The sequence below is a fragment of the Podarcis pityusensis genome (genome assembly GCF_964106645.2).
Source record: "Podarcis pityusensis genome assembly, chromosome: 4".
Classification (NCBI taxonomy): Eukaryota; Metazoa; Chordata; class Lepidosauria; order Squamata; family Lacertidae; genus Podarcis; species Podarcis pityusensis.
Window position 1 is genome coordinate 28857248 of NC_138027.1, and position 15231 is coordinate 28872478.

General features: G+C 39.6%; 1 protein-coding gene across 4 annotated transcripts in view; it reads right to left on the reverse strand.

Annotated features, from left to right (window-relative positions):
• DCLK1 (doublecortin like kinase 1) overlaps window positions 1-15231 on the reverse strand; it is a 207537-nt gene that overhangs the window by 39335 nt on the left and 152971 nt on the right. For 3 of the 4 annotated variants that reach the window (XM_081004104.1, XM_081004106.1, XM_081004107.1), the window contains 4 exons: window positions 9465-9549; window positions 7616-7724; window positions 2720-2777; window positions 1071-1190 (listed from right to left, as the gene is read on the reverse strand). In XM_081004104.1, coding sequence (XP_080860230.1) covers window positions 1071-1190; window positions 2720-2777; window positions 7616-7724; window positions 9465-9549 — 372 coding nt within the window. The remainder of the gene's footprint in view (window positions 1-1070; window positions 1191-2719; window positions 2778-7615; window positions 7725-9464; window positions 9550-15231) is intronic. The other variant, XM_081004105.1, reaches the window with a different exon arrangement.

The window sequence follows — 15231 nt, forward strand, 5'->3', positions numbered from 1 at the left end:
AGTATCTCTCCAGAATAGCATAACTCTTATGAGACACTTTGCTTCCAGTTGACAATCCTGGGCTTGATGGACCAGAGATCTCTTGAGAACAGCCCCAAATCAGACCTAAGATCTATCTAGCTCAGCAACTTGTTTCTCGCCGTATTTATTTATTTGACTCATATATTCATCCCATCAGGATCACCAAAGCTCAGTAACAAGGCTGGTTGACACACCTCCAAAGGGAAGGAGCTGCACAAGTGGGATGCCACCACAGAGGAAGCCATGTGTCAAGTTACCACACAAAGGGCTGCATCCAGAGGGCCTCCTCTGCAGATCACAAATTTCAGGAGCTGAGCAGATGTCTCTATGAAATCCATAATCAGAGCATGAAGGCCACAGACTTCTCCTGTCAATGCTGCCCTGCAACTAATATTGATTAGCTTACTGCTTTTGAACATGCAGGTTCTCCATTCTCATCATGATGGATAGCCACTTGCCTTACTCTCCATAAATGGTCTAACCCCCTTTTAAAGCCAGGGGAAAGAAGTTCCATATGATTTCCCCATGCATGTCCATAAGAAGTGGGTTAGCTCTCTGTTCTTCCACCCCACCTCATCCAGATCAATCAATAATATGGAAGCAGGGATTCACTCACTGATCCCTATCAGAATCTGATCCCCATGCTTGGATATCCCTATCTATCTGTGGCATATGTCCTGCAAGTAAGGCTAACTCACAAATCCACCAGAAGTAACAAAGTTGGAAACCTGGTTTATCATGTTTATACAGTGAAAACTATGTATATATTTCAAAAACCTTAGAACAGAATAGCAAAAAAGACAAAAACCAAAACACTACATTGCTGTCCAGAGAGCACCTCTAGTTCATTCCTCCATTCTGCCTGCCTGTCTCTACAGGGCTAAACTCTTCTATAGATTCTTCCCTTTAACAGCTGCTGTGTTCAGGGGGTAAATAAAGGCATAGACCCTTCCTGTGCATCGGCAGCTATCCAGCCCTTTAATTGGAAGCCTAGTGAATGGTTGGTAATCTGTGAAATAGCAGGTGATCTTTCTCTCCTATATACATACCTTTACAAGCTCCATGACAAGGTACAACTCGGTGGGCATATCCATTTCCTCAATCAGAAGAACAATATTGGGATGCTTGACCCTTCTTAAAATGGCCACTTCATTCTGGATCATATGCTCCTGCCACAAAACAAAAGAAAACCACATGTAGAAAGACAACGGAAGAAATCCATCCATCTGCTTCAGTTCCCCACATTGTGTTTTATGCAGAATGTGTGGGATAAATATCAGCCTTATAAAACCAGAATGCTTAGCTCAACTTAATTCATGAAGGGGTTAAGACCATAGAGTAAGCAGTCCTCCCAGACTTAGTTAGGTCACACTCCCTCACATAGAAAGGGTTACAAAAAGCCTTTGTTCACTTCCCCCCTACCCACCATGAAACCAACCACAAAGGAAATCTGGGCTGATTGCTCCAAGTCATCTTGTGTTTCTATACAAATAATTTAGAAACATTTACCAATTTTGAAACTAAGTTTTTCTGTCTGTGTTTTCTTGCTGTGTCTTGTCCCTTGGCACACCCCTTAATCTGTTCTGGGGGGTCCCCTGGAGAGGACAGGACAACCATCGGCAGGATCAGAAGAGGGGGAAAGTTTCACTGACCAAGCGGAAATCCTTACAATGACAGGACATTAGTTGGATGCCACCCACAATAAATGTAAAAGAAAACACATTTTTTATTATTTTTATATAGATTATTGTTGTTGTTATTTGTACTGTGTGTGTTCATTTGTCGGGGAGCTTATTTGGTTGTAAGCATTGACAATTTCAATTTTAAAAGAGGCAAAAATGAATAAATACATGAAAGTAAAACACAAAACCATAATATATAGATAAAATAGATACAGTGGTGCCTCGCAAGACGAAATTAATTCGTTCCGCGAGTTTTGTCGTCTTGCGATTTTTTTCGTCTTGCGAAGCACGGTGTCGGGAAAGTTTTGGAAAAGCTTCAAAAATCACCAAAGTCTTTAAAAACCTCAAAAAAGGCTACCACACTGCGTTCTATGAGTTGCTCCTCGAAGTCAAGTCGCAACTGTATTAACGGTGTTAAGAAAAAGGAAACAAACTTGCAAGACGTTTTCGTCTTGCGAAGCAAGCCCATAGGGAAAATCGTCTTGCGAAGCAGCTCAAAAAACAAAACACCCTTTCGTCTAGCGAGTTTTTTGTCTTGCGAGGCATTCATCTTGCGAGCTACCACTGTACAGAAGGCAAGTGCCAATTAGACTACCAATATGGCACCAGGCAAGATTCTCTGTTCCATAATTGGATGCCACAACGGAAAAAGCCCTCTCCCTGGCAGGTTACCCACCTCACTTCATTCAGTGGGGACACCTGGAGCAGGGCTACTAAAAAAGGGGATACAGTGGTACCTCGGGTTACATATGCTTCAGGTTACAGACTCCGCTAACCCAGAAATAGTACCTCAGGTTAAGAACTTTGCTTCAGGATGAGAACAGAAATCGTGCTCTGGCGGCGTGGCAGCAGCAGGAGGCCCCATTAGCTAAAGTGGTGCTTCAGGTTAAGAACAGTTTCAGGTTAAGAACGGACCTCCGGAACGAATTAAGTACTTAACCTGAGGTACCACTGTACTAAAGTTAGAGTAGGTGAACATGGAGGAAAGAGATACAGTGGGGAGCTTCTGTACTTACTTTTCCTCTACATTTACTTTTTTTGATGATTTTCAGAGCATATTCTCTACCAGTTGACCTAGAGAGAGACAGAAAGAGAAAGCAACAGAGAATAGGAAGATGAAATAATGGTTTCTGTTTTCAGTTCAAACTGCCTTCAACAAGTAAAGTACCAACTACTGCTCCTTTTTGTTTCCATTGAAAGCAGTGGAGAAAGAATACAGGAAGGAAGGGTTAAGCTCCATCTCCCAGAGGCTGCTCTCCTCCACCAGATCTCTTGCATCACATCTAACTTGGCCCTAAGGCTCTGCTGCAATAGTATTGGCTCTATTTTATGGGGGTGGTTATGTGTGTGCTCATTTCTGTGATACTATGTTTATGTGGAAAACATTTTTCCTCTCTCCAGATAAAATAAAAGAAAGGAAAGGAAATTATGAAGGACCTAAAATGCACGAGGTGCTCACTGGAAGGACAGATCCTGAAGCTTAAGCTTCAATACTTTGGCCACCTCATGAGAAGAGAAGACTCCCTGGAAAAGACCCTGATGTTGGGAAAGATGGAAGGCACAAGGAGAAGGGGACGACAGAGGACAAGCTGGTTGGACAGTGTTCTTGAAGCTACCAGCATGAGTTTGACCAAACTGCGGGAGGCAGTGGAAGACAGGAGTGCCTGGAGTGCTCTGGTCCATGGGGTCATGAAGAGCCGGACACGACTAAGCAACTAAACAACAACAACAACAAAAATGCATGAGACAAATATGCATATGTAGCAGTGAGCAAAGAAGGAATGACCACTGGGAGGCATGCAGAGAAATGAAATGCGGTGGTGCATCTGCAGCAGCACAACCAGATGCCAATTCTATGATTCTTTGGCTCTCCCACATTGGTCTCTATAGCCACAGATATGCTGCAAGCTTCCAACAGTTTTGCTTCACCCCCAAATGCACACTCCTCCACTCTCTCCCGAGACAGATGGATGCCAAGTATCCATTATGAAAGCAAGGTATTCCCATATGTGGGAAACCAAGTATCCCCCCCTAATGTAGAGTTTACATTCTCATGTTTTGTTTTGCTGCAAAAGGGCAGATGAATAGGACGGATTATTAATATTTGCAGAGACAGATTATAGAGACAGCATGTAAAGAATGATGAACGATGTAGTCACATTATTTTGAAGTAACAGCCATATGATGCTTTTTAGTTTTAACAAAAATGGTTTTATACAGCACAAATACAGAAGCTCATATAGGGTGCTTACACTATTCACCATTCCTTGAGGCCTGCCTTTCCAGAGTACCACCTGCAGTTGAGGTTTGACTGATGGTGACATGAGATGAGCCATTTCAGTGGCTTCACCAGCACTGCAGCCCAGTTAACACCACACGAGAAGCCCAAAGTTGGCCTAACAGGCTGCCAGAAAGCAATTCCCAGTCTCTGATTTCTAATTTGTTCCTCCTAAATCCTGCTGTTGCTACTCAGAAGCGAAGCTAAAGTTTGGCTTCGCGTGTCTTCCAAACCAGGACTTGTGGTTAAGCTCCCTCTCTGTCTCCATGGGACATATGTGGTGCCCTCTCTCCCTGTTTGCCTTTTGCTGGTTGGTGAAGACATAATGGGCGCGAGGGAAATTCTCCTCCTTCTCCACTCCCTGCCTGCCTGCTGTGGCCTCCCCAAATCTGCTCCTGAGGGTTGTGGGAACCTCTAAAACAGATTTAGGAGGCATGCAGGGAGAAGATGGGGGGAGGAGAAGTTCTTGCACTAGCGAGCCTATTTAATTGGACACTGTCCTTTTAATTCAGCAGGTTCCCCCCCCCCCCGTACCCAATGTTTTATTTATTATCAGTTGACTTTCATTGAATTTATTGTTTCATACAATACTGAGATTTTTAAACTGCTTTAAGGCACTAGAAGGGCAAGGCCAAAATGTCCACATAAACAAACAACAAACAAACAAACAAACAAACAATTAAGCTTGCAAAGCAACCCAAAAAGGGAAATATGATGAGCGAATGTTATAAAGCTACCATTTGATTGCTGTTAGAAGCCACCTTTAGGTTTGACAAGGTGAAGCAGAACGGTTTCATTGAATAAGAAACATACAGTATTCTGCCATCTAACAGGAGTGAAATGAAAACTTCAAAGTTGAAAACCTCAAAGATGAAATTGTGGATTTAAAGCGAAGGCTTGGCAACAAGCGAACAGATGTACTTTGCCCTATTCAGGTTGTTCAAAAACTGAAGCTGCTAGAAAATGGCTCATGTGTGTGTAATTAGCCATTCTTCTGTTTTCCCCACTAGAGGGCTTCTTAGCAGAGCTATGAGAAATAAAGAAGCACCAATAAGCCATCTTTATATGCACGAACTTATTCTGAAGAGTTTCACATAAATATATGATAAAGGCTTTATTGCTTCAAGAAACATTTAAGGCCTTTGAACCAAACACTGTGGTTGCCCCCCGTTCACAAAAAAAGCAACTTATTGAGCTTGGCTGAGCGTAACTTAACTACATGCTGGAAAGATTAGCTCTTATTATGAAGGGAATTTATATGTGATCAATCCAACAAGCTTGCGACAGCTTGACTGCTTTTAGGTTTGACTCACCTTTTACAACAGAACCGAAAAATAATAATAATACTGAGAGTTATAAAGTTTTAGCTTAACATGTTTTATCACCAACAGTGATGGAAAACCTAGGAAATGCTAGGAACACCCCACAGAATCAGGTATTCAATAAATAAAGCACAACTTGTCTACCATTTACAGTGAAAAATACAAGACTACAGCAGTATCAAGGTGCCAAAACCAGAAAAAGTTCCCTGAATAAGTTAGCTTCCCTTTTCCTTTTTTTTTTTAATAAAAAAAAGACTTTCTAGGTATAAGAAATAAGAGGCAAGCAGTATTACATGCTCACTAAGCAAGAGTATAGTTAAATACGTTCATAAATATATTATGCTATCTGAATTTATGTACTGCCAATTCTGCTATGATTCCATTCCCTCTTACGTCCCTCACCACAGATATTTGACTCTAGGCCTTATCATATTTATTACTAAACTGACCTAAGAGATTCCAAGCATGGTTGCTTTTTACCAAAGCACAAAACACACAATTTCGCATTTCAGAGCAGGTGCATGACAAAAAACAAAGAGACTTTTCTCCAGATCAGGCATAGGCATTTGTTTAATCTGAAAGAAAATAATTTGAAAGAAAAAAATAAATACAAAAGAGCCCTGATCGTATTTAAATCAGATTTAATGATTTCAAATAAAATTTCTCTTTTTTTCATTTGGAATTATCTTGCTTGAACCTAAAGTTTTGCATTGCAATCTGTAGTCTCCATTGACTTGCATAAGAGGAAAGGAATGCTGTCCCCTTAAAAAATGGCTGGTGGCAAGACAAAACCCACCTTATGTTAAAGACCTTTGCTGGGGCTTTCTCCACACTAGATGCTTTTATAATTTTAAAATCAAATTAACTAAATCCAGATTAACAAAATACAAATGAAGGTTTTACAAAAGAAATAAATTAAGAATCTTTTTAAAATCTCCCCCCAAAAGAGATTTTCCAGTGTGCACCCTTTGTGTATATTTAACCTATTAATTACTGTGATTCTTCAACATCAACTTTGTTGGACTGGTCATGTTGTGCGGATGCCTGATTATCGTCTTCCAAAACAACTACTCTATTCCGAACTTAAAAATGGAAAGCGTAATGCTGGTGGTCAACAAAAGAGGTTTAAAGACTCTCTCAAGGCAAATCTAAAAAAACGGTAGTATAAACACCAACAATTGGGAAACACTTTCCTGCGAGTGCTCCAGTTGGAGAACAGCCTTTACCAAAAGTGTCATGGGCTTTGAAGACACTCGAACTCAGGACGCAAGGGAGAAACGTGCTAAGAGGAAGGCACACCTGGCAAATCCACACCGTGATCAGCTCCTGCCCGGAAGCCAATGTCCCCACTGTGGAAGGACGTGTGGATCCAGAATTGGCCTTCACAGTCACTTATGGACTCATTGTTAAATCCATGTTTATGGAAGACAATCTTACTCGGCTAAGAGTGATCACCAAAGAAGAAAAAGAAGAAGCTGGGCTAGGACTATGCTGAATCAAGATCAGTCTCCTCCATGAAGCTTACTGGGTGACCTTGGGTCAGTCACTTGCTCTCAGTCTACCCTACAGGACCATTGTGAGGATAAAAATGGGAGGGTTTATCATGCATGTTGCCTTGAGTTCCTCTTCTGCAGCTGCCTTAGTGATGCCTATGGGAGCTGTCCACGGTCCTGTTCCCATCCTTTCTGCTTCAACTGGGCACTGCCTGCTTCCCCTATGAATTTCTGTGGGCCTCCCTCATAGGCATTCGTGTACAATGAATGTGGAACTGGATACTGCTATCCTAGAAAGTGGCCACCAGGCAGAGTCAACAGTGCTGGGCTAGATGTACAAAAAAAATTGACCAAGTATAAGGAAGTATCATAAGTTCCTGTGATTTGTGTACAGAACACTCTTTTAAGTTTGGGCGGAAAGAAGAATTGAGGCCTTTGGCTCCAGATCTAAATAATAAGAAACTCTCAGCTGAGAAGTCAGAAGAGAAAGCTGCAGGCATTTGTTTTCCAACTGCAAGGAAAATGATTTCTAATGTGTTATTTTAGTACAATGGGAAAAGTTTCACAATCTCCTAGAAGGAGTGTGTTGAGCACAGTCAAGGAAAAAGCCGCAGGGATGGGATAAATCAAAGCATTAAATTTATAGATTGTGCCTGCAAAACACTTATTTCCAGGCATAGCTGGCGTAATTTTCCCATTGTGTACACATGGATCTGAGACATTCCTTTGTTCCATATGTGCTGGAAATGAAGATGTGATCCAAGAGAAGCCTGACATTAGTGACTGCTTTAACAGTAATAGGTAGGAAATCTTTCTCACCTTTCTATACACTCCTTTACAATGGCAAAATTTCCATCTCCTATAGTCCGGCCAACTTTATATCTCTCTGCTATAGAGGCTGGAACCTGGAAGCCTTCTTCCAACACTTCTGAAAAGAATCAGTACATTTTTATTGGTAGAGAAGGTAACGCAGATATGACACACAATACATATTTTACCTTATGGTTTAAGACAACTGGAAACCATTCAGAATCAGCATTCTCATTTTGCTGATCAGAGAAACCATGCCATTGATATTGCATACACTCAACAAGTTTCACCAGGCTAAGTATGAAAACTTGTAGGCACCAGACCCAGTTTTACACATTTACAAACAATTCTTTGGCATGTATGAACCTTTTTTAAAAAATTATACAAAACAGATGTTTCAGTGATGTGCTCAGAAATAGTTCAATCTCAGGTGGAGACTGCATTAGTTCAACACATCACAATTAAATCTATCTACAAAAGAAGTCTAACACTCGAGCACTTCTTTTACTACATCCTGTAATCGGAGACTGCCATAAACTTGCTCATGTGATAAGTGCTATTTTCTCCTCTGTATTAAATATTTAGTTTTTAAATAAGTGTTCTCAATAATGTCACCAACATATACAACCTGGGCACCAGATGCTTTAAAATCACAGTAAGTCAAAACAGTGAAGGAAAGGGTTTTCTAGTTATTGTATTTTAGTAGCCATTAGAGTGCCATTACTCTTCAAACAGTACTCAAAAGCACAGTTTGCAAGTGTCTAATAACGTTTTAAAAAGCTAGAGCCATAAACCTTCACTTACATGTAAAGTGTTTGGACCAGTTAAATACTGGTAATAGTTACGTATTTCAAATACTACCACTTCAGTTTCTAGCAACTACCAGAAAGAAAGAAAGAAAGAAAGAAAGAAAGAAAGAAAGAAAGAAAGAAAGAAAAGCACTTAAATACATGCATCTTAAAACAATGAAAGCAGAGCTGACTCCAGGTTTGAAGCAGCCCTTGGCAGTGCCTGTTTCTGAGTCCCCTCCTCCAGCAGTGGACCTTGGTGAGTTTACCTGGCACTGGTAGCCATTTTAAGTTATCACAGCGCCTCAGAAGAACTCTACATCAGGGACATTGTGGGAAATGAAAAAGGCAGCTAAACATAAAAGGGAGGGCAGGGCAGGCATCAGCAATGGGCTCTGCCTGGGGACTGGGCACCAGCAGCTGCCCAAGGATGCTGAGGGCTGATACTGGCCCTGAATGAAAGTGTGAGCAGCTTGCATAGCAAACATGCCCTTTTCTATTTTGGCTTAGAACTTACAACTTTAATGCATGTGTTTTATCCATAAAAAATGTACAATAAATACCAAAGTAAGGGACGCGGGTGGCGCTGTGGGTTAAACCACAGAGCCTAGGGCTTGCCGATAAGAAGGTTGGTGGTTCAAATCCCTATGACGGGGTGAGCTCCCGTTGCTTGGTCCCTGCTCCTGCCAACCTAGCAGTTCGAAAGCACGTCAAAGTGCAAGTAGATAAAGAGGTACTGCTCCAGAAGGAAGGTAAACGGCGTTTCCATGCGCTGCTCTGGTTTGCCAGAAGCAGCTTAATCATGCTGGCCACTTGACCTGGAAGCTGTACGCCGGCTCCCTCGGCCAATAAAGTGAGATGAGCGCCGCAAACCCAGAGTCGGCCATGACTGGAGCTAATGGTCAGGGGTCCCTTTACCTTGACCTTTAAGCAACAAAATAACTGATAAAAACAAAGTAATCAGCTAGTATAAAATGCTGAGAATGACTGTAAGATGGGAGGCATATTTTGTGTGCTGGTGCGGCATATTAACACACACACACACACACACACACACACAAACACATTACCTTCACCAGGTCCATCATTTTCATCCATGGAGCTGCAGACTTTGGTAGATGCTAGTGAGGTAGAGGAGCCACTGTGCTGAGAGCTCTAGAAATATAGAATTGGGTTCAAGGGGAGACACATGAGTGGGAAAGGATTGTTAAATTGTGGTTTCAATGAAGCTAGCTAATACGACAAGATATCTAGGCTGTCTACCTGCAAAAAATGATTTTTTTAAAAAATAAATGTGTACCTTTTGTATCATGTTCTTTGAAGGGACAATCTGTTTCATTATTCACCGCTGAACTTCTTAAAAAAAAGCCTTCTACTCAGAAAGCCTAGCCTAACTTCTAAAACACGTACATTCTTTCATTAGCTATGTTGGAAACTACTGAAAGCTCATCTCCCCCTTCCTGGCCTTCCCAACCTCTTCAAATAATTTAGAATATTTCTGCTAATATAATCACTCTTCCTCGCCATTTGCCTCATGCCACACCTGTAGCTCATTACAAGTATCTGCACGGGGAAGCTTCTCTGTGGTCCAGGAAAATTTTGCTCAAAAGAGAAATGCAACAGAATTTTGTGTTAATTTTTGGAAACCCCTATTTCTAGACTAATTTGACCATGCTGGATTTAAAAAAACAAAACTGCTCTTCCCAAACTGCTAACTCAAGCAGAAGCCAAGAATTTGAGGTGGCATCTGAGCTGTGGTCTTCAACAAATGCTTTCTGTTTCCATGGCTGCACAGAAGCTTGAAAGAAACTAGGGGTGTCAGGTACCTATTAAATCAATGGAATACATATCAAAAGCACCCCACAATATTAAGTCATGAAAATAATGCTGCAGTCCATATAGCACTATCAAAAGATAATGCTTTGAAACTGTCTTGTTTTGTGAAATGTTCGGATAACTGGCATCCTAGAAACACAGAGGAACCTTTTAAATATTCCATGTGACTTACAAAGTGTTGTCTCGGCTGAAAGCATATGGCTAGCAATAATTCTTTTTAAAGAAATATATTCATGGGTTTCTGGGCAATCATTTGTTTCTAATGAAAGAGTGGATGCAGCGGGAAGCTGTTTTGTTGGGGAGGCTTGGGAGCCAAAGAACCCAAGAGGGCTACCAAGCCTTCATGGGGAGTGTCTAGAAATAGGGAAAGGGTGGGATGTTTAAACTGTGCTTCACTCAGAGGTCACAAATTCCTGAAGGGGTGATTGGTCATGTTCCCTGGGCCATTTATTCAGTCAGCCAATGAGAGGAGAACTGGTGATGCAAAAGTCTTCAGTATTTTATACAAGGATTCAAAGCCTAGCCATGGGGTGGTAGTGTATGGAAAACAGACCAAAATAAACGAGAACTTGCTCAGATTCCTGAGCCCCATCGCCTGTTGCTATCCTTGGATGATTATATACAGATTTGCAATTTATGCAGCAAGGGCATATTTAGATTTGCGCAATGCTAAATGTGCTGGTTGGGGAGCGGGGAAACTTACCTCAAAGTGTCAAAGTGCAAAAAGGATGGAAAACCTACAGCAAAGCTCCATGACCCCATTCAGGAAAAATAACAAGTACTACAAATCAGTCTCTCAGTTGAAAAACATGAAGTGAAATCTTTGCCAGTATTTATTTTTTGTTGCTATTGCTCCCATATTTTTAAAAAAGATACCGCAATCCAATGCTCTAATTACATAGTGATCTCTGGCTGGGAAAAAAAAAAGTAATATAGCCGCAGCAATAATTTATTTAGGTCACCACTTTTTTTAAAAAAATGGATCTCATGTATTTTAATTGGAAGTTTTAATTGGAAGATTTCAGCAGATAAGCACCTCTCCAACATTTTGAATACCATTTCAGAATGATTTAACCCAATGCTCTGCATTCTCAGTAAAACATTAACATCTAAGCAATATTTTGTATGGTACTTTTAAATAATGGAATTTAATTATAAAGCTTATTATAAAGCTGCCTTGGTTCCAAAGCCGTGGGATTCTTATTTACATAGGTGAGTGCATTAATAACATGCAGAATGAGAATCAATTAAATTTAAGAAAATGTTTGAGTTTTTGAAGCCGGTGCCTATTATAGAAGAGGCAGGAGTTTTGTGAATAGTAGGGAGGAGCAGCCAAATAATGCTGCAAATTGGGGTGATTTGGGGATTGCCCCTCCTCTGAAATGAAACATGATGTCAATAAACCTGTCCCACCCCACCCTGGTTTGGACTGGGGCACTCCCCTCTAAGCCCTGTGTTACTTGGGAACTTTGTTTTTCTGCTTTTCTGTGATCTACCCAGTTCTATTTTCTTATATAATATCCTTGTTCCTAAGGGCTTTGCAAAAAGTGAGACTGTCTAAAATGTTATATGTGGCGCACCAAAGAGATTTGGATTATTTTGCTTGTTAGAGCACATCAATGGAGGTGTGGGGTGTTTTTGTTTGGTTGTTGTTGTTGTTTTACCAAAAAAGTCATTACAGGTTTGTTTGTTTTTTAAATCCTATGTTGCTCTGCTTTAACAACAACAAAAAAGTTCCTTTCAGAGAACTTAGGTCTTAGGGCCTATCAGAGATCTGTAAGGGCCTATCAGGAGACTGGCAAACCCTACTGGAGAACACAAACTAACACCATGAACAAAAGTCAGTATGAAGCTGCAATTCTTTAGCAAGAATACACACCACTCAGTTACCTTTTAATTATTTTACCACTTCCCCTTCATAAGGGACTATATTGGAAAGTCAATGCTTTCCCCCCCTCCCCAACAAAAATCCCTTTTATTTATTTGTCTGCAATTTGGCAGGCTTAATCTACTATGGAGAGCCTCCTGTGCCTGAAAAAAATTCATCCACTTCAAAAAGAGGTTAAAATTGTAGCCATTTTTAAATTCTTGATTATAGTCCATGGAGAACACAGAGGTTCATTATACACAGAATGACTTGTAACACAGATTGAAGTGGACAAGGGTACACAGCAACTCAGAAATAGATCATAATTTTTATAAACTCACAGAGAGATACAAGGTGAATGAATGTTAGAGGCCGAGCACATCCATAGTAAACGACAAACTTTTTTTCAACCATTTCTATTCTTACTACCAATATTACTGGTACATATCTATAATATTACTACACTCTTACATATCCAATAAAACAGTCCTCAAGTTTTTAAAAGCAACAGTATTATACTAAATTAATAAAGGAAGATATGATATTAATAAAGATTTCATTGTTATATTATTAGACAAGTTTATGCATTTTCTAATTCGTTACTTGCCTTAATTTTTTTTAAAAAATATTTCAATGAGTGCCTTACTCGTCTAATTTGAAGGCTACAGACATGAAAGTTATAAATAAGCAGGAAATCCCAAATCACCCTAATTATCTGAGAATATATTTTATTCTCTTTTTTGCCCCTGGTATTTTAACATTACAAAGTATCTTTGCTATGGAAGCATGATGGCTCTTATTAACATGATATTTTAGCACATCCTGTATTATTATTTTGGGGGGCGGGATTCAATAAATTAACTGAATACTGTCAAACACTTTCTCTCAGTGAAGTCAAATTTTAAACACACTGCACCTAAATACACAGAAAATCTGGATTACATCTCGCAATTTAAATTGGGAAATATGATTTTCTGTCCAGCATGTAATTAATGTGTTTTTAATATATTTTTATATATCATTAACTGAAGCACAATATCCTATCTTACATAATAATGGTTTATTGAATGGCGACTAATTGATCAAGGGCATTCAATCTAGCAAGAGGTATCAGCTAATGGAAGAAGAGGGATGAAATTTCGGCTGATTCCCTTCCTCCTCCAGAACAGATTTTCCAGGGAGTGTTGGGGGCTCTTCTTCCATTAGCAGATGCCTCATTCAGAGCAAAAACACAAGGAGTACCATGATCTATTAGTGTAGAGTTTTACTTATCTGTTCTCATATCCAAATTCATCAGATTATTTTATACATTCTGTATAGCAGCCCTTTCACTTTTTAATATTTGCACAATAAGACTTAATGATGAATAATCCATGTATTTTCCTTACACACAAAAACAAACAAGCTATAGGTTATTGGTGTACACAAAGTGATCCACATTTCATTTCCTGACAGCATAAGGCAGATAATGCCAGCTAAAATCCAACAGATATAGTTCAAGATAATCAAAGATTAGTTAAGGCAACTAGTTGGAATGAATGGTAGTATTTGTTGTTTGGTGCTGCAAGACAACCTTTAACAGGAAACTCTTGCAATTTTTATCCTAGCAGGCCTTTCTCCCATATAAATGGTTGAAATGTGGCTTGTACGTCACTCAAAAGTTGAGTTGAAACTGCTATCGGAAGGGAAAGGAACAAAAATAAGCAATACAGACAAAAGATACATTTTAACAATATGATGCTAATCTCCCAAGTCATCATTCAGCCAGATATAACTGTATTTCAAATTTTTTTTGATGACTTCTTACAGAGAAGTCTGGTATTTATTTTCAAAAAAACACTCCTTTGAATAAGACGCCAAATATACCAGTATTTGCAATATCTTACCTTCTTCTTGTTCCCAAGTAATGGACTAATATTTGTGACCACATTGGAAAGATAAGTGGAAGTATTTATGCCTATTATTTCATATCTGTGTACAGTTAATTTGCATCCAAAAACCTCAATAATATTTAGAATCCATTTAACAATTTGTGTAAAAGATTGCATTTTGTGGGTTCATGAGATAGCATCACCTGCATTTTATATCATTTACTGTGCAAATACCACGGATATCAGGACTTGATTGTACACATACAGCCAAAATTTAAGTTGGAGAAATAAAAAGTAGTGAAGACAAAAGACACCCTTGCCTCATTCCTCTAATTTCAATGATTTTGATAAATATTATTAGAATAAGGTAATATTTTACATTTTCTGCTTTCAGGTGACTTTTTTTTTTATTTAATTCAACTCAGAATCCCTAAATTTTGTATGTGCCACAGCCTAGTTTTGTTTATGTAACCCTGAGTTATTTTTCCTGAACTTTCTCAGCTTTCCCCCCCAAACAGGAATTTCTTGCGTCATCAACATGTCAGTCAAATTTCTTCTACTGATACAATCATTTACATGAGCTGCTTAGCCTTAATGTTTAGAGCCTCTGCTTAATTACAGGCATTCATTATTACTTCTACTTGTCTTTGGACTACTCGTTCAACTAATAAGTCTTTCATTAAAATGCCGTTTTGTGTATAAAAATCTTTAAATAACTTGGAAACATCACACACAATGTTAGGATTCCATCCAAGCTTTTAGAGCTTTGGTGAAGGAGCTAAAAAATACATGGTCATCCAAAATTCTGCACAGATTTCTGCTTTTGAGAGTTGCATTCTAGAGGCACGCACCCTTCTTCCAGACTGGCTTGACAAGATGCTGCCAACATGGCCATTCTTAGGGCCAAAGTGGATGTTATCTTGGTATTGGTGAAATACCAAAGAATGTGGTGATAGCACAGGGAATATTTGCAGGTTGAGCAGGAAACTTGACCCTATCTGTGAACATGGATTCTTCTGCTATTCCCCCATCTCCAACACCACCCCTCTTTTTTCCAACCAGGTTGTCTTTAGTTTTAGCAACTGACTGGGGAAAATATATTTGAAAAATGAGAGGGGAGGCACTTATAGGTGAATGTACAGGTTGGGGGAGGAGTTAAGCACCTTCTCCCACATTCTAATTTCTCCTGAAAAATGCAAATCCCATCCTTCCATCATGTTATGGCTTATAATCAGTTTGCCTATCAGGATATATAAAGAGGAA